Here is a 20,612-nt window from a genome sequence, read left to right on the forward strand (position 1 = left end):
CAATAAGTAAAGGACCCAAGATTTCTTACCCTAGAGAGGGTTCCAACCGGGGCCTCACTTCCTTTCACCTCAGCCTTCAGCAGGGCCCTCACACTCTAGGCACCCCATGCTCAAACCACACTGGCCCCTTTCAGTTCCTCACTTTTCTGCCTCTACATGGTTTCCTGAACTATTCCACCTACCCAGAATGCTCTCTGCTCCCCTGTTATGGACTGAAATGTGTCTGCCCCCAACACTTATATGTTGGAAGCCCTAACCCTCAATGTGACTACTTTTTGAGCTAAAGTTTTTAAGGAGGTAATTAAGGTCAAATGAGGTCAAAAGATTAGGCCCTAATCCAACAGGACTAGTGCCCTTATGAGACGAAGAGACATTAGAACATGAGCTCTCCACTCCCTCCGCACACACAGAAGGCTCTGGGAGGACACAGTGAAGTGGACGTCTATGGGGAGACCTTACCAGAAACCAACCCTGCTGGCACTTTGATCTTGAACTTCCAGCCTCCAAAACTGTGAGGAAATAAATTCTGGTATTTGAGATGCCTAGTCTGTGGGATTCTGATATGGTGGCCACAGCAGACTAAGACATGCCCTCTCTTTCTGAAGTAATATAAATCCTTCAATCTCAATTTTTACTGTGATTTCAGAAAATGAGCCCTCTTCACAAGGCTAGGTGCTTGTGTTACATGCTATTATAGCACCGTGTACTTCCGTACATTTAGATAAAATGTCCATCACACCTTCTTACAAATAAATGCTTCTTTAATTCCCTACCTCTTACAAATCTGTACACCCCATGAAGACCATCTTTGTCCCCTACACAGAGCATTGTACATTGTTATACCAGGTTCACTACATTTTTGTTCAATGACTCTCCATCTTAATAAGATGTTGTTTATAGAAAGGGGTTGTGAAAACAACCTAGGGGACTTATTTGCCATATTTGAATTATTTTGATTAAAAAAAAAAATCTGATGCTAATCCTTGTATGTTGCGCTGACACCACAGAGAAAATGTTCCTTTGCCCCCTGATTTCCTTTAGTGCTGGCCTCTAAACTAACAGAATTTATATGTAGACATTCAAAGAATACCATGGGAAGAAGCTAAAGTCCAGAATTTTTCTGAGGCTTGCTCTAAAATGGGTAGAGGATATCAGTCCTGGTCAAATAGAAAGACAGTATATATTGAACACTTGACAAAAAGAAGGTTAGCACTTCATTCTTTTTTTAGTTTTTAAATAAGAATGATCTTAAACTTTGGGGTGCCTGGGCGGCTCAGTCAGTTGAGCGTTGGACTTCAGCTCAGGTCATGATCTCATGGTCTGTGAGTTCGAGCCCCACGTTGGGCTCTGTGCTGACAGCTCAGAGCCTGGAACCTGCTTTGGATTCTGTGTCTCCCTCTCTCTCTGCCCCTCCCCTGCTTGTGCTCTGTCTCTCTCTCTCTCAAAAATAAACATTAAAAAAAAAAATCTTAAACTTTAAAAAACACACAGTTTAAATTTTTTTTTTTCAATGTTTATTTATTTTTGGGACAGAGAGAGACAGAGCATGAACGGGGGAGGGGCAGAGAGAGAGGGAGACACAGAATCGGAAACAGGCTCCAGGCTCTGAGCCATCAGCCCAGAGCCCGACACAGGGCTCGAACTCACGGACCGCGAGATCGTGACCTGGCTGAAGTCAGACGCTTAACCGACTGCGCCACCCAGGCGCCCCAAAAAACACACAGTTTAAAAAAAAAACCTAAAGATAAGGAGAAAACAACCAAAAGAACACCTACCTGTCATGTCTAAAGTTAAACGCAATGATAGTTCCTGCTCACAGGGTCGGTGTAAGAATTAGATAACCTGTGGAAAGCACCATAACCTCATCTTGTTCAAGCATCCAACAAGTAGCGATTGTTATTGCTTTTATAAATAATCATTTATAACTGGTAAATAAATTCAATATGTACCAACATGCAGGGCATGAAGGTGACATTAAGATGGCTGTAGATGGGACCATGGAACTACATTCAATGCTCAATGTTGGAATTGTGGTGAATGAACACTTAGGAAAAAGGATCATTATACCCATATCTTGGGGAATACAGCTTGGTTATATTCAAAATCAATCCTAAAGAGAAATTTCAGCATGGATTATTAAACAAATGGTCCAGAAAATTCAATAGAGAAGTACCCAGGAGGAGCCAGAATGAGTCACTCTTTAGAAAAACCACGCTTCATTTCCCTTTGTGAAATGACTTGATGGGGGGGCGGGGGGGGGGGGGAGAGGGTTGTCAAACTTCAGGCTGCTTCCTGTTTTCTAAAAAATCTTATTGGAATACATGCATTCATGCATTTATGTGCTGCCTACTGAAGTTTTTGTGCTACAAAGGTAGAGACAAGAAGCTATCTGGCTTCACAGGGAAAGTTTGCTGGCCCCTTCTCCAGAGGACAGGAAAATGCTACACGTACATTTTCCTTGTACCAAGAATGGCCTCAAAACCAAGGTCTCCTCACTGACCTAGCCTCAAGCGCTCAGACTTTGACTTTGTGATTCCATCCAATTTGGTTCTATTGTCTGGGCCAAGCACACAATGGGCCCGGAATAGAGAGACAGTTTAGACCAACACAGGGAGTTGACAACTACCCTGAGATGCTCCCCAAATAGGCAAGTCCCAACCCAGCTGACCAAATGAGAAAGAGGATCCTGAGTGGGCTGGTGCACGGGAAAGGATGTTACACTGAAGGGAGCCCCAAGAATGGACTATTGGATATGGCAAATGGAGGTCCTTGGTGATCTTGACAAGCATATTTCAGTGGGGGTTCGGGGGGCTGAAAGGCTGAATGCCATGGATTCGAGAGAGAACAAGGGGAGAGGAGGTTATGAAGGGGAGTATGTACAAGTCTTGTGGGGCATTCTGTGACACAGTGGAGCAGAGAAACGGATGTACTCTACTTCTGTCACCTTTATATGGTCACGTATCACTGCCTGTCAGTACTGTCACCCTCAGAAGTAGAACCATGACAAAGGTAGAGCTTGGGAAATCTTTTGAATATTTTAACAATCAATTTTCCCTTTTCTCTGGATAATTCCATCAGCTTAGAAATATGCCATTGTATCTCCCATCTAAAACAAACACATTCCCTTTACCACATGTCCCCCTCCAGGACATCCATTTCAGCAAGGACCTTCGTGTTGCCAAATCCAAGAGTCAGTCCTTGGACCTCACTTCTCTGGTCCTGTGGGCAGGATTTGCCAGAACTGATCACTGCTTCCATGTCCTTCACTTGCCTTCCAGTTCACCAAGCCCTCTTGTTTTTCTTTCTACCTAGCAGGCTGCTACTTCTCAGACTTCTTAGCTGATTCCTTTTTATCTCCCTTTCTTCTAAATGCTGTGGCTTGCCCAGGACTTAGTCCTCACCTTCTTTTCATCAGTGTCTACATTTCTTCTCTTAATAACTTCATTCCAACCCTTGCCTTTAAAGGCGTTTTATGTTAAACACTAGAATTTATGACTTAAATTCCAAACACTCCCCTGAATTTCAGACTTGTAGATCTACCTACCACTTGGTAACTTGAGCTTAAGTTACCGTGTCCAAAACTGAACTCTAGATTCTACCCATCATCACCTCCAACAAATATGCATGAAAAACCTTTTCCCTCACTCTTTCCCATCCCAACAAACGGTCACTACCCAGTTGCTCTGACCCAAAGGAAAATTTGACCTTTCTCCTCTCATATTCACATCCAATCTGTCAGAAAATTTTGTGAGCTACAATAAATATCTTTGAAGATATGCCTTCATGTGAACTAGGGGATATGTCTACAGCATAAATTCCTTGAAGAAAGCCTGCACTCTTAAGATTCCCAAATTTAACTATCTCATTTTATTCAATTTATTAATAATAGTTCTTATGTTTGTCCTGATCAACAGGACACTAGCTGCATAAATTATTCTGCCATACTTCATAGATCCTAAGATGTTCATTTTTCCTCACACTAACATGTCTGAAATCCAGGCTCGGCATTTTACAATTGCTTTTGGCTCAGTACACTCATGGTAAAGCCGGCATTACCAGACTTGGAATTAGCTGTTCATACTGATGGTACTTCCAATGGCTTATGGGCATTGGTGATGTCATACGTGTTAACTGTCACTTAAAATGTCTTTAAAAAGTTATGGTATAACTTGGCCCTGAAAGAAAAATTATCGCAGAGAAAGGTGCAAATACACGCAGAGCATGTATTTGATATTAGTGAAACAAATACCTGTATTAATATCAAACACCTGCAATTCAATATTTTCCTACAAAGCAACAACCAGTCTTCTCATGGGACCCGCAGTAGGAAGACATCCATATGAAGATAAATCTGTGTTAGCTTTTGTTATTAAGATATATGCAAAAATAAAAAATGCCTATCATAAGCCAAGCAGCACAACTGATGGCTGGAAGAATTGCAGATGTTCTCTGAAAACACACATTTAAAAAATAAATAAAAGGCTGGTATGATTAATTCATGACTCAGTCAGGAATGTCAGGAAGGTACTGCATCATAGTTTAGCAATGTTTTCCATTTCAGTGCATAAAATAACGGGGTGACATATAATTTATGGCGTCCTGTATTCAATTAAGTAATACATATGTAGGATGGAATGCCTTGCAGCTAAGAAAGTGGATAAAATAGAGGTAGATCCATATGTACTAATGTGGAAGAATCTCTAAGACAAATAGTGAATACAAAAACAAGAATACAAACCAGAGTGTTCATAGTATGGCTGCCATCTATGTAGAAATGAGAGAGAAACAAATAAGGGAAGAGGGAGAGAGAGAAAGAGAGAAGGTACAGCTGAGGAGCCAAACACAGACTTCATCTATGGGAAACTTAACATATCAACAGCTGGCATTGTAAATCAGGCAAGAAAAGACAGACCACTCAATAAATAGTAATGGAATAACTTGGCATCCATATGGAGAAAAATAAAATGGAGTCCTTCACAAAAAGTTCACTTCCAAATGGATTTCATTTAAATGGAAAAGCACAAGTATTACCTTGGAGTAAGGAAGAATTTCTTTAAAACACATAAAAGCCACAAAACATACGGAAAAAATAATTTAATTACATTAAAAATAAGTACTTCTGTTTTCTAAAAGATGCCAGTAAGTGGGGTGCCTGGGTGGCTCAGTCAGTTGAGTGTCTGACTCTTGCTTTTGGCTCAGGTCATGATCTCACAGTTCATGGGAACGAGCTCCATGTAATCAGTGCTGAGCCTGCTCGGGATTCTTTCTCCCTCTCTCTCTGCCCCTCTCACACTGCCTCCTGCCTCAAGATAAATAAACTTAAAAATAAATAAATAAATAAATAAATAAATAATACCAGTAAGAGTGTGAAAAAGCAAAACACAGACACAAAAGCAAGACACAGACTGGAACACTATTTGTAATACATTTATCTGACAAAGAATTGTGTCACAGAATGGAAACTTACTTATGAAACAAATGTACCTCTGACAAAGAATTTATATCTAAAACATATAAAGACTCTAAAAAAATTAAAAAGACAAATCAATTTTTTTAATGGCAAAAGACTTGCAAAGATACTTCCAAAAAGGATTTCTAATAGCCAATAAATATATAAAAAGGTACTCAATGTAATCTATCTCAGAGAAATAAAAACTAAAACCACAAGGAGATAAGACTGCAGATATCAGAATGAGTAAAATTAACAAGACACTACCAGTGTTAGCAAGGATAAGAAGCAAATAGAATTTTCATACATTGCTGGTGGGAGAATAAACTAGTATAAGCATTTTGGAACACCATTTGGCAGTATCTAGTAAAGCAAAAACACATCTAACTCTTAGGTAAATACCAAAGGAAAGTGGTACATTTGTTCACCCTAAGATGTGTACAAGGATGTGCACAGCAGCTTTATTTATAATAGTCAAAAGTTAGAAATAACCCAGATGTCCATCTATAGTAAAACAACCCCATATTTGGGGGCAGGAGGTAAAAAGGAGGAGAGAATAAAGAATTAAGTACACACCACATGGTTACTTGACTCTGGGGAGGGAAGGGGAATCAACAGAGAAGGGTACACACAGGGTTTCAACTGTACTAGTCATGTTCTGAGCCCAGTTGTACTGTCATGTTCTAATCTTCACTGGGCATTATGTGCACAGATTTTCATTCTAATTCTCTTTAAACTCTATGTGTGTGTGAGAATGTGTGTAAAAATCTTTGAGCTTTGGCAAAACTTGCACAAAGAATTACCTCTAGTTTTGGATTATCAAAAGTATGTTATGATTAATAGCATTGTATGAAAGCAGATTAAACACTTAAAGCTCTCTGTAGCAGGCTAGGGGTGAGGTAGATGGAATATTTTCCTATTTTTTTTTTCTGTTCCCCCAAGAGGAATTTTGAGAAGATACCTTACACAAAGCTAAGGCTCAACAAATGCATTTTGAATTGGATTAATATTCTTTAACATCTTTCATCTCTCTCCATTTATGAGTGTTTTAAGTCTTCTAAAATGCAACCAAAGTGCAAATATAGGTTTGTGATCAAAAAATTTTGAAAATTTTTGAAGATTTTGAAAATCCTTGCAATCTTAGCAATTTGAAGTTTTTTGCTCTCACCATATCTATGGGAAGAGAGAGGCAGGAGGTGATAAATTTGGAAGGTAATCATTTTGGTGTTCTAATTTCTGTTCTGTTCTATCATTTATAAGTTATTTAGCAAGACATCTCCCTTTCTGTGTCTCTATTCCATCTTCTACCAAATGGAGATAGTACTAGTTAATCCATAGGGCTATTGTGAGGTGTAAGTATCATAGTATATATAAAATTATGAGGCACATTGTGTAGCATAAGGTTAATCTTAATAAATATTGTATTCTTCCTCATTTCTGACCACTTGGGAGTGAGAATTGTGGAGTATTAAAATATTTTCTATTTTCTCCTCTATTTTTTTTAACAAAACAAAACCCAGGAGAAAAATGTAAATATAAATGTTTACAGACTATAGGAAGACATTTTAAGAGTGTTAAGTTCTACTCACAGACTAATCTCACGTATAAATGCCCTGAATTCTAGCTTTTGAGTCTATTTCAATTCCTTCTATCACTCCCTCTAAAATAAAGTGAAGTTGGAGTAATTTAAATCTTTTTTTTTTAAACAATGTGTGCCAAGTGACCATAACCAAGGTATGCAATTAAACTCACAGTTAATTTATATACAGCTAAAGCAGTTTCTTGTCTTTCTAGACCCTGCTCAATGTAGAAGGAAGCAAAAGAAACCATTCTGAATTTGTTACACTTATTTATTCTGTTATTTAAAGTAAAAAATATAAAGCAAAAAAAAATTACTTCTAGTTTTGTAAAAAGAAACACACAATGTATGTTTCAATGACAAATACATGTATGCAGGCAGAGGTATGAATATGTACCACTAGAAGAATCTAAGAAAAGCTGACAACAGGAATTGTGGAAGGAGGAAAACTGTGGAACTCTGGATCAGAATGATAGTGGGAAGGAAGCTTCTTTATCTTTGTTTACCTTTCGTACTGAGTTTGTTACCAGATGTTTTTCCCTCCCCCAATCTCACCTTTAAAATCCCAGAAAAATACTCTTGTGCACTGTTGGAGGGAATGTAGAGTGGTACAGTCACCATGGAAACAGTATGGAGCTTCCCAGAAACATTAAAAATTGAAATACCATACGATCCACTGATTCCACTTCTGAGTACTTATCCAAAAAAAAAAAAAAAAATGAAAACATGAACTCAAAAAGATATATGTACCTCTGTGCTTACTGCACATTATTTATAACAGCCAAGACACAAAAACAACCTAAGTATCCACTGATGGATGAATAGATAAAGAAGATTTGGTATACATATACAACGGAATATTACCCAGCCATGAAAAAAAGAAGGAATCCGGCCTTGCAACAACATGGATGGAACCTGAGGACATCATGCTAAGTGAAATAAGTCAGACAAATACTGGATGATCTCACTTATGCTTGGAACCTAAAACAAAAATGAAAATACACACAAAACGAGCTCATAGATACAGAGAACAGATTGGTGGTTGCCAGAGGCAGGGGGTAGAAGAAATGGGTGAAGGGGATCAAAACGTACAAACTTCCAGATACATAATAAGTAAGTCCTGGGGAGGTAACTTACAGCATGGCGACTACAGTTAATAATACCGTATCGCGAACATTTGAAAGTTCCTAAAAGAGTAAATCTTTCAAGTTCTCATCATAAGAAAAAATATTTTGTAACTATGTATGGTGATGGAAGTTAACTAGACTTATTGTGGTGATCAATTTGCAATATATGCAAGTATTGGATCATTATGTTCTATATCTGATAGTTATACCTGAATTAAAAAAAAAATTGGGGGGTGACGCCTGGATGTGTCAGTCAGTTGAGTGTCCTATTTCAGTTCAGATCATGATCTCATGGTTTGTGAGTTTGAGCCCCTCATCAGTCTTTGTACTCACAGCTCAGAGTCTGGAGCCTGCTTCAGATTCTGTGTCTCCCTCTCTCTCTGCCTTCCCCTGCTCTCTCTCTCTCTAAAATAAACATTTTTAAAAATTTTAAAATTATTTTTAAAAATTCCTTTAAAAAAACATAAAATCCCAGTAATAGATTGGCAAGTTGGCATGTGAAAACTGATATTCCTAAATTTGGAAGTATTATAACTGAATATGTGTACATGTGTGTTATATAACACATGTGTGCATTGTGTGATTATGTGTTATGTAATGCATAATATATAACATATTATAAAACCTGGGGTGATTATGTCAAATATAAGTGGGAGCAAAAAAGCAGTTAGCTCAGAGAAGGGAAGGAAATAGACACAAAGGTGGACTGATAACAGAACAATATGGGAAAGATCTGAGTAGCCCCGTCTGTTATTTCCACACTAACCACAGTGATTGAGCCACACCACATTTCTTCACAGCACTGACCTCTACCTATCAGTACACATTCATTTCATGGGTTTTATTACGAAAATGGGACTCCTACCCTAGACACCGAGTTCCTTGAGAGCAAAACTGTGGCTTTTGCTCAGTACTGCATCCCTAGACCCAACCCCACGACAGACAGGCTAAGAGCACAGGGGTTCTTATTTCATGTCTTTGAGCTTCGGTTTCCTTATCTCTAAAATGCCACCAGAAGCTCCTACACACAGGGTTGTTTCAGCACAATGGAGGCAGCAAGCACTATGGCTGACACTTAGGAGAGCCTCATAATGCCAGGGGACGGTGACAGTGTCAGACCAAGTGACTGCATTTCATCAAAGAAAACCAGGACTTTCTTGAAAAGCAGAACCTTGCTAGATTGGAAAGTAAGATGGACCAAGGGCATCTGGTCGGGAAACACTCTTTAAAGAATTCCCTTGGGTGTACATTTTCAAACTGCTCAGTGCAGGACCATATAAGGCAAGAGGGAAATGGAATCCTAGTAAGACAACTGGGACAGGTGTGGCAGGTGTCTGGCAGGAACAACGCTGCAGCAGTTAGAAGTGATGGACTGGAGGGGCACCTGGGTGGCTCAGTCAGTTAAGCGTCCAACGTTGGCTCAGGTCATGATCTCATGGTCTGTGGGTTCAAGCCCCGTGTCGGGCTCTGTGCTGACAGCTTAGAGCCTAGAGCCTGCTTCGGATTCTGTGTCTCCCTCTCTGCCCCTCGCCAACTCACGTGCACACTATATTCCTCAGAAATAAAAATTAATCATCAAAAAAATTGTTGAAAGAACGAAAGAACAAAAGAATGAAAGAAGTGATGGACTGGATATACACACAGTAACCTGGACAGAAATGAAAAACAATGTGCCTTGGGAAAACGTTAAGAAACACAATGAGATCTGTAGAACAAAACCATTTATATAAACGAAAATGCCAGGCATACAAAGTAATGAGAAATACTTAAAAACACATACAAACCAAAAGAATATTCATTCAATACATGATAATGATTTCCAATGGGGGAGAAGGAGATGAGATGAGACTGGGGAATGAAGATGGAAGGGAATCAAGAAACCAAGAGAAAGACCTCAGCGCCCATGATGGGAAGGTGCCCTGAACTGAGAGGTAGAATTATTAACTGGCTGCACCACACTCCAAGGGTAGAAATGAAGATGACCACAAGAAGCATCCCCTGTGATAATGATGCAGTGGAAGGGGCTGTCCACTGGTATGACTAGACTGATGAGAACAAGCTGATCATCACAAGCTGCAATCAATGCAAATAAGCTGGATTTCTGAAAAACAACTCAAAATTTGAAGATACTTAGACGGGGCCATTAATGCGAAACATGTTAAGTTATGCAAATGAGAATTTAATACTGTTTGTAACCAGTGTAGTGAATAAATATCTCAAATAGGATTGCAAAAGAGCACATTAAAAGTGTGGACGAGGAGCACCTGGGTGGCTCAGTTGGTTGAACATGTTGAACTCTTGGTTTCGGCTCAGGTCCGATCTCATGGTTCAGGAGATCGAACCCTGTGTCCAGCTCTGTGCTGACAGCACAGAGTCTGCTTGGAATTCTTGCTCTCAAAAATAAATAAACATTAAAAAAAAATTAAATTGTTGGGACGCCTGGGTGGCTCAGTCAGTTGAGCGACCAACTTCGGCTCAGGTCATGATCTCATGGTCCATGAGTTCGAACCCTTGTGTCATGCTCTGTGCTGACAGCTCAGAGCCTGGAGCCTGCATCAGATTCTGTGACTCTGTCTCTCTCTGCCTATCCCCCGCTTGCTCGCTCGCTCTCTCCTTCTCTCAAAAATAAACATTACAAAAATTAAAGTGTAGACAAAACCCAAGTTAACGATCACTAATTGCTGCTGTAACTAGTTGTCAAATCTGTTCAGATTCTTTCATCTATAGAGACTACAGAATGAAGAGAAAAGATGGGAAGATAGAAGATGTATAAGCATAAATAAAGGCAGTGAATAAAGGGAATTCTTTTCATGGGAACTGTTATGATTATAGGTTACATTATATGGGTGATATAAAGATTTTACAAGGTGATAAAAGGAAAAGAAAGACATGTCTACGAAATTTATGTCCTTAAGCTCCCTATGCAGTGAACCAGAAATCAAGGAGTGGACCATTTGGCAGCAGGAGTTTTGTAAATGTGAGCTCTAATGAGAATGTCATACTGACAGATTTCCAGAAGTTGTGAATGGGGAGAGTGTTTTATGTGAAGTGACTGAAAATGCTCTGCACTGTTCAGATTGTATTCTGTGCATCTGAGGCTGGAATTGACCAAAAGCAGACTGCCTCTCTAGTTGAGCTCAAGCACAGAAATTTATTTAGGGGCACTCTGAATGCAGAAGTAGGAGTTAACTGAATATGAGGAATTCATCAACCTCCACATGAGCGAAGGTCAGTCGATCTTGGAGTACAGCTGAAAAAAAGTCCAATCTGCTGGTAGCTTACACATCTGTGGCAGTCAGCCTGGGACCTGGTCAAAGGGGCTGGGTGAGCTGACTCTTAACCATCAGACCCGACCCTTCCTGTGACACTGCTTCTCAGCCCTGCTATTATGCAGTGCTGCCTCCAGTGAGATGAGATGGCACTGAGAGAAACTGGAAAGTGAAAGGCTGAGAGCCATGACCATACAAGAGGATTCCAGAGTTCGTGGCTGTGCGTATTTTGCTATAGACTATGGTCAAATCACCTGTACACTTAGAATCACTGACAAAATAAAGCCTGTGTCTGTTTGTACGTTCATATAGCTGCACCTGCCTGGAGTTACCAAAGAGAGTGAAGTTTGATAAAACATGTTAAAATCAGCGAAACTCAGCTTTTTTAGATGTAATGTTCGGTATCTGGTACTGAACCTGACAGTCATATAATTTTTGCTTCTTGTCTGGTAAAGTGAAAATTTAGAAACTGTTCATGTAAATGTTCTTTATTTAAATATTATGATTTCAGATTTTATCTTAAATTCTAATTGACACATAATCAGCTGTGGTCTGAAGCATTCTACAGCTTTTAGCTTCTCTTTAATTACCTATAAATACTTCAGAAGATATTAAAGGGATGCTGAATTTTTTTTTTTTTTTAAGTAGGCTTCAGGGGACACCTAGGTGGTTCAGTTGGTTGAGTGTCTGACTTGATTTCTGCTGAGGTCATGATCTCATGGTTGGTGAGATCGAGCCCTGCACTGGGCTCTGTGCTGACAGTGTGGAACCTGCGTGGGATTCTCTCTCTGCCCCTCCCCTGGTCACATTCTCCCTCTGTAAATAAATATATAAACAAACAAACACTTAATAAATAAATAAATACAGTAGGCTTCAGGTGCAGCATGGAGCCCAATGATGGGCTTCAACTCACGACCCCGAGATCAAGACCTGAGCTGAGATTGAGAATTGGACACTCAACTGCCTGAGCTACCCAGGCACCCCTGAAAAATCTTTTGGTAACATGAATGATTTCACTCTCTAATTTAAGCCTGTTACAAAAGGTTTATGTATTCAGTTTAGTATTTTGTTTAATAATATGAACCTTATAGAAAAAAAATTTTTTTTTAATTTCTACCCACTGCCAGCCTGGCATTTTTTAATTGGCAATCTCTACTCACTGGTTACATTATTACTAGCTGATTATAAATGTTCCAATAAAATACTTTCCTGTTTATTACAATCCTAAACCTAAAAGGATTTTAATAATGGATCCAATTATTATCAAAGGCCAGAAGACATATGACGAATTGTACAAATACATTCATACATAGGTATTACCTATGAAAATTGGTAAAAATGAAGGGTCAGTTAATTATAAAACATGTAAAGAAGCACCATATTGCAAATATAATGAAATTCAGAAGTTGGTATTAGAGTCACTGTCTCAGTACATGGCAGCTACCAAATTGTACTAGGCATGAGAAGGAATGATTAATATTTGAATGTTATATCATGGCCCCTGAAAGTGATAACAACACCCTGCCCTTGGGATGACACTGAGCTTTCAAAGATATAAATATTTCTACCTGGTGCCAGTTTACAATCCCTGGAGCAAATAAAGCATTCAAGACTGCCAGACATATGCTTAATTCTTTCACAAGGTTTGAGATGGTGATACTCTTGAAAGTAGTTAAGAAATCCCTGGAGAGTTTGTTTAAATGCAGAGTCTCTGATCCTGGCTCCACAGATTTAGATTATTTGGATCTGGGCTGGAGCTCAATACAAATAAATTTGTTGTTCAACACTGAATATTCTATACACATAAGGGAATATCATACCTGGGAATAGAGATCGACTAGGGGGTGATATCACTTAATAAATGACCCCAACATATATTTTCTCATTCAAAGAAATCAAAATACCTCTTTGATCAAAGACGGCCTTAATCAGTTAATCTACTCATGAAAAGAACATGAAAAAAAAAATGGATTTCAGCCAGCAGTAGATAAGACCAAAACATCAGATAACTGATATGGAGGTGGAGCCCACAGTTATTCTGTGAAGCCAGTGACAAGACAGAACCCTCACAAAACCAAGTAACGTAAAAAGGGCAGCAAAAGTTAGTCATCTCTGATGAAGTAATCCCAGTGAACCAGAAGTCATTGAGACTAAGCCAATACTCCAGCCAATACTTCACTTATTAATGCAACCACCATGAAAAGACAGTGCATGATAATTACCAGACTAGATTATATAACATCTGTGTAGAGTACAAATGCCTAAATCCATGTTTTATTATTTGTATTATGCTCATTTCTGAATTATAGGTGATCTTTTTTCTGCCTACACCATTAGAAAAATTCTAGTTGATATAAATATACCAACCAAATATAAATAATGTTGACACATCAAATGATATCAATTATTTCCTTCAATTCTTACCCTATTGCTTATAAAGCAGATTTTTAAAAATTCTTGACTCTGAGGCCCAAGGCATGATCAAATATGTAAGCTGGCAGAGTGGAAGAGAACTACTTGGCATGGCTTTTGTCACCAAGATTCTTAAATACGGGCAGGCATCAGAATTACCATTCTGATTTACTCAATGAAAATCTCTGGGGATGGGAGTCAATACATATATTTTAAAAAATACTTGGGCAATTCAAATACAAAAAGTTGAAGACTGCCAATAGAGGGGATTATTGTGACAACAGGCTAGACTATAAAATCAGATTTAAAAGCTGGTCTAACTCTAGATTATAGGATTCCGGGACTCTAAACAATTTGCTAAATCACAGAACTAATTACGCTAGAAAACTACAGACCAATACCTTTTAGGAGCATTGACATACATTCTTAACAAAATACTTGCAAACTGAATACAAGATATAATACTAATTATTCACCATAACCAAGTAGGATTTAGTCCAGGAATGGAAGGTTGTTTTAAAACCAAAAAATGAATACACTATAATTATAGAATGAAGAACAAGATCACAATCATGTCAAGACATATAGAAAAATCATTCAACAAAATCCAACATCCATTCGTGACAAAAATTCTCAACAAACTTGGAATAGAAGAATTAGATCTTACAGTGGGAAACTACTTCAGGATAACGGGAAGAGAGTGCTTCCAGATTAGTAAAAATGTTTCAACAAACATTAAAAATTGCTTCTTCCTATCCTAAAGTTAAATAATATAAAAAACTAAAAAAATAAAATTATATAAACAAAAATATAAAATAGATTAAAAGTTCATTAATATTAAAATGCCAGAGACATAAGGAGCAGATCATTTTTTAAATTGTCCCAATTCTTTCAAGTTTGCTAGGGAGACTACAGTTCATGAAGTTCATTATCTAGATTCTTAATAGTCTTTCAAAGGCATCAAGAGGGTGTCAAAAGACCATTTAGGTATTTATTCTATGGCCTTCTATTTCCCTACTTCTTGCATCCAGATGGCATAGTAGAGAACTTGGTAAGCTTACAAATACTTAGTAGAGAACAGAATGGCTAGACTATAGTAAAAACGTTATGTTTCCTCTCTATTCCTAAAGATCTCCATATGCTACCCACACTCAATCTCCCCCACCCATCAATTATCCCTTCGTATCACTCACTCTAAGAGGAAGGAGACAAGTGAGAGGGTCTTTATAGAACATACTCAACCCACACAAACAGCCTTAGCCTTTCCAGGCATGTCCTTTTGCAAGGGCCTCAGCCAGTAGAGTGTGGCTCACCAGCAGATCTTACAGCCATGCTGTTTAAAGCTACTACTCTCAAGTTCTAACCCTCCCATTGTGAACTTTATTTTCAACATTTCCTGTGAGGGAAGAGGGCCTTCCGCTCCCAATCCTTAGTAATCTCAAGACTTCAGGAAAATGAAAATAAGAAGCAGCAGCTCTTCCTTCTCCAAATTTCAAAACCATTACCACTTCGACCTTGGAAAACTACTGCCAAGACGAGACATGACACTGAGGAATGCCTCTGAGGAAACTCAGAAAAATATTGAGGAAATCAGTATTTGGTTAATCTTGATTAAAGGAAGGCAAACAGCCCTGCTCATTGCTCATCTACGTTGGTAACTGTGGCTGCTGCTTCTGTGCCACAATGGTGGAATCAAGTAGTTGTTACAGAAACCAAATGGTCCACAAAGCCTCATATATTTACCATCCAGTCCTTTAAAGAAATGTTTGCCAACACCTAATCTTGATAATCAGGAGAAAGGAGTCATTTATGATGTGGCTGGCGGCCCTTTCAAACTATATGCTAGAAGTTTCACACAAGAATAAACAATGATAGGGGCGCCTGGGTGGCGCAGTCGGTTAAGCGTCCGACTTCAGCCAGGTCACGATCTCGCGGTCCGCGAGTTCGAGCCCCGCGTCGGGCTCTGGGCTGATGGCTCAGAGCCTGGAGCCTGTTTCCGATTCTGTGTCTCCCTCTCTCTCTGCCCCTCCCCCGTTCATGCTCTGTCTCTCTCTGTCCCAAAAATAAATAAACGTTGAAAAAAAAAATTAAAAAAAAAAAAAAAAAAGAATAAACAATGATAACTTGTCTACCGAAGTACCCCAAAACAGGAGTTGGTTTGTACCTCAGTTCCAATGAATGTAGGACGAATATAGAGACTAGCAGTTGTTGAATAGGGGACCCATTCTTGATCCAGTTTCACAAGCTGTTGAATGCACTCTAAAAGCTCTTCCTTGTCAAATACCTGAAGGAATGTAAAGCATAATGAATAATGGGATTTTCTTCCACTGGAGCAGTAAGAAATGATCCTCACGAAAGCTTTAGACTGTTAAAAAAAAAAAAAGCAGTAATAATAAAACCAGACAAGAATTTTTTTTCTGTGTTTTTTTTTCCACCAAAATTGTGATGGCATGATGCATTATCCATATGGAGGAGATAAAATGTTGGATCCCTACCTCTTACTGTAGCTAATATCAACTAGAGTTGGATTATATAGTTAAATACGATAAGACATTAAGACTTTTATGGCGTAAAAATTTTAAAATACCTGTGTCTCCTAAAGGTAGACAAGAATTCCTAAATCAGAGATATAAAGCACAAATCATAAAGGAAAAAAATGGGTATAATTTGGCTATTTAAAACTTAATGATTTCTGTTCTTTAGAAGATGTAAGAAGCAACAAATTGGGTAAAGTTATTCATAACACATAACCAACCAAGGATCATAACTTGAATATGTTAAGATATTCTGAAAATCAGTAAGAAAGACACAGATGACCCAACAGGAAAATGGGCAAAGGCAAAGGGTTTATTTCTAAGGAGAAAAAGGTTTTCATGTACTAGATAGGTGACAGTATGTAAAATAAATAATTTCTACTCACTCAACAGGGCAGAGAAACATACTGTCAGAAATGTATGTGATGGGTTATCCAAGACTGAAATGAGTCAGAAACACGCATGTGAACAAAACCCATGACATCAAGAATTGGCTATTTAAATGGGAACTTAGAACCAGGAATCACAGCACAATATTATAGAAATCAGGATTGTCCATCATATAGGACATATCATCACCCTGCATCACCTGTAGGCATCTCTGGTACTGTTGTCTAGCAATAAGATTTAGTGGAAAAAACTTGACCAGGAATTAAATAGATTTGCACCCAGTTTCTTGCCATGTCCCTTTACTCTGTGACTTAAGGCAAGTCATTTAACCTCTTAGGGCTCGAATTTTCTTCTAGTACAAAAGCGCTACTAAAATGTACAACATACACCTTCTTGGAAATGGCTTACTGTTATGATTCAACAGGCAAAGAATGTAAAACCATCAAACACAGTTTGTGGTAGAGCTGAGGTCCAAGAGATGTTACGTCCCTTTCCTCCTGTCCCCACTTTAAAGTATTTCCTGGTAGTTTGTAATGGCACAAGAATTAAACAAGTTCAAAGAATTCACTGTAATTTCCCTTCTGGTACTATATTATGGCCTCTGAAGGAGGTAGGTGAAGCATGGGTTACAAAAGTAGGAAGGAAAGGGAAGAACCTGGCTAAAAAGGAGTGGTTACTTGGGCTTCTTCAAAAGTGCAGCTTGGGCTAGGTTCCTGAAAGTTAGATACACAGAATATGTAAAAGAAGAAAACAGCTTCTTCAGCTCAGAAAGGCAGCCTGGTCACGTCTCAGGCAAGGGAAGTAATCTAAGACACCTCCTACCTTGATATGAGCCTTATAATCTAAATCCAACCCACTGTATAATGAATTCTGCTCTTTAACAATGTTCTAGACAGGAACCAATGGCTATGACAAACCATTTTGATATCATTTAAAAAAAATAATAAAGCTTGCGGTAAAATATCAAAATAAGTCACTGCAAACTTGCTATTGCCCAAAGCAATTAGGCAAGATACTCCCAAAATATCTGTGTGGCACACCATATTTTCCATTTCATATATTATAATTTCATAAGGTCTTCAAATTTTATTTATTTTAGTTTGAGGTACATTTTTCTTCCTTATCCTATTATCTCCTACATACATATTAATCCCCCACAGACACTCACAAAAAATAGACTCTGGAATTGCTAATTTTTACCTCACTGATTACAAAGTAGATCAGAAGTAACTTCAGTGTTCACATGTTTGTACTGTATATCAATCTAAGTACAGTTGACTCTTGAACAACATGGGTTTAAATCGCACGGGTGCACTTGCATGTAGATTGATTTTTTTTTTTAATAAATATAATTCAGTACTGTAAATGTATTTTCTCTTCCTTATGATTTTCTTAGTAACATTTCCTTTTCTCTAGCTTACTTTATTACAAGAATTAAGTATATAATACACACAACATAAAAAATATGTGTTAATCAAGTGTTTATGTTTTGGTAAGGTTTCCAGTCAACAGTAGGCTCTTGGTCAAGTTTTTGGGGAGTCAAAGTTACAAACAGATTTTCAACCATGTGGGGGCCAGTTCCCCTGACCCCTGCATTGCCCAAGGGTCAGCTACATTCAGAAATGATTTGTTCCGTAGTAAATTCACAATGACCCATTACATTAAAAGAAAGAAACATACAAGAAACTCCTAAATCCACTCACATACCGGCAAAGTGGCCCTCACAGCAGATCGGTACATTCTATCCATGTTGAGGTTTGGCCGAAAGAGTCGAATTTTATTATCTACTCCTCGAAATGCCTTCAATCCTTCGAATAACTAAAGATAAAAGAGAAATAAATCTTAGGGAATCATTAATGAAAATAATCTGTGTTTAAAAGACTGACTTTTCCATTGGCGCTCATCTTCTTCATCATGTAAAGTTGTTGACTTAGACCAAAGATCTCTAAATCTAGAAAAAGCCAGCAGTTGACAGGCTGGTTAGAGTAGCTGGGCTAAAAAGAACTTCTTTAAGGGGGAAAAAAAAAAAAGAAGAAGAAAGAAAAAAAAAAGAACTCTTTGAGTACCAAAAATCTGGTAAGAAGTCAAAGATATCCCTTACCTAGGAGCCATATTACTAAATAACACCTCAATGTAGGTGGGAAGAAAACATCTCCAATCACAAAACATGGCAAACTACCCAGACAATGAAAATGCAGGCAAAGAACCCATGGTACCCTGCTGCCCTAAACACCCATGCATCCTTTCATTTAATCGGGCTCATTCAAACTCTGGATAGTAAATAATCTAGATGTGACCAGGGTTGGTTTAGTCTCCCAAATCATAGAACCCAAGCAGCTCAAGACCATCCTGTGTTAGGGCCATGGCACCTTTCTCAAAATGGCGCCCCAGACAAACCACTGGGCAGGGATGTTAAAAACCTTTGAAGTAGGTGCATACTAACCATAAGAGACTCTTAATACTGAGAACTGAGGGTTGATGGGGGTGGGGGAGAGGGGAAAGTGGGTGACGGGCATTGAGGAGGGCACCTGTTAGGATGAGCACTGGGTGTTGTATGGAAACCAATTTGACAATAAATTATACTTAATAATAATTTAAAGAGTAGGTATATACTGATACACACAGAAAAGAGAAAAATCAATAATTTTAGTGGGAAATTTTAACACTGGTTCTCTAAATAACTGACAGAACAAACAGGCTGAAATTCGGTAAAGATACGGAAGATTTGAAGAACAGGAAAAATAAACTAGCCTAGTGGATACACAGAGCCCTGCACACACCACCTGCAGAATGCATGTTCTTTTCACATATTTCCCAACCTTACATCAGAAATCAGTAGCAGAAATACAGCCGCAAAATGTCAACATTTTGAAAAGAAGAAACTCATTTACTAAAGTATGAGTCAAGGAATAAAAATTATGGAAACTAGAAAATTCGAACTGAATGATAATTGGGCCTTTAGAAGGTTATAGCCTTAGAGCTTACATGAGAAAAGAAGTCTACATCATGCAGCACAATGTAAAAGCACTAAATGAGATTTAGGTACAAATATGTGAGTAACTTATTAAATGTAATAGGACTAAAGCTTCAGTTAAAAGATAAAGTTGTCAGATTGGACTCAGCTGATAACATCTGAAACACACATGAGACAAAAAGACATAAAAATAATTATGTCATACAAATTCTGGCTAAAGTTGGTGGAGGCGCCTGGGTGGCTCAGTCAGTTAAGTATCCGACTTTGGCTCTGGTCATGATCTCTTGGTTTGTGAGTTCGAGCCCCGGGTCAGGCTCTGTGCTGACAGCTCAGAGCCTGGAGCCTGCTTCCATTCTGTGTCTCCCTCCCTCTCTGCCCCTCTCCTGCTCATACTCTGTCTCTCTCTGTCTTAAAAATAAATAAAAAACATAAAAAAAATTTTTTTAATTAAATAAATAAAGTAAAGCTGGTGGTCTAGGGCACCTGATAGCTCAGTCGGTTAAGCGTCCGACTTCAGCTCAGGTCATGATCCCACAGTTTGTGAGTTCGAGCCCTGCGTCAGGCTCTGTGCTGACAGCTCAGAGCCTGGAGCCTGCTTCAGATTCCATGTCTCCTCTCTCTGCCCCTCTCCAACTTGTGCTCTGTCTCTCTCTATTAAAAATAAATAAATGTAAAAAAACATTTTTTTTAAGTAAAGCTGGTGAGGTTATATTAGTAAATGCAAAACAAAATAAACTTTAATTCAAAGGTAATGTCATAGGATTCCATTTACCTTACAATTTAAAACTTGTATGCACCTGAGGTGCCTGGGTGGCTCAGTTGGTTAAGTATCCGACTCTGGATTTCAGCTCAGGTCACGATCTCACGGTTCGGGCGTT

At 38.5% G+C, this 20,612-nt stretch overlaps 1 protein-coding gene across 3 annotated transcripts in view; it reads right to left on the minus strand.

The window, feature by feature from the left end:
• Window positions 1-20,612, minus strand: part of BCAT1 (branched chain amino acid transaminase 1) — a 107,924-nt gene that overhangs the window by 37,329 nt on the left and 49,983 nt on the right. For all 3 annotated transcript variants that reach the window (XM_047867801.1, XM_047867800.1, XM_047867802.1), the window contains exons 4-5: window positions 18,468-18,578; window positions 16,001-16,120 (exon numbers count right to left, since the gene is read on the minus strand). In XM_047867801.1, coding sequence (XP_047723757.1) covers window positions 16,001-16,120; window positions 18,468-18,578 — 231 coding nt within the window. The remainder of the gene's footprint in view (window positions 1-16,000; window positions 16,121-18,467; window positions 18,579-20,612) is intronic.

This window comes from Prionailurus viverrinus, chromosome B4 (assembly GCF_022837055.1).
Source record: "Prionailurus viverrinus isolate Anna chromosome B4, UM_Priviv_1.0, whole genome shotgun sequence".
Classification (NCBI taxonomy): Eukaryota; Metazoa; Chordata; class Mammalia; order Carnivora; family Felidae; genus Prionailurus; species Prionailurus viverrinus.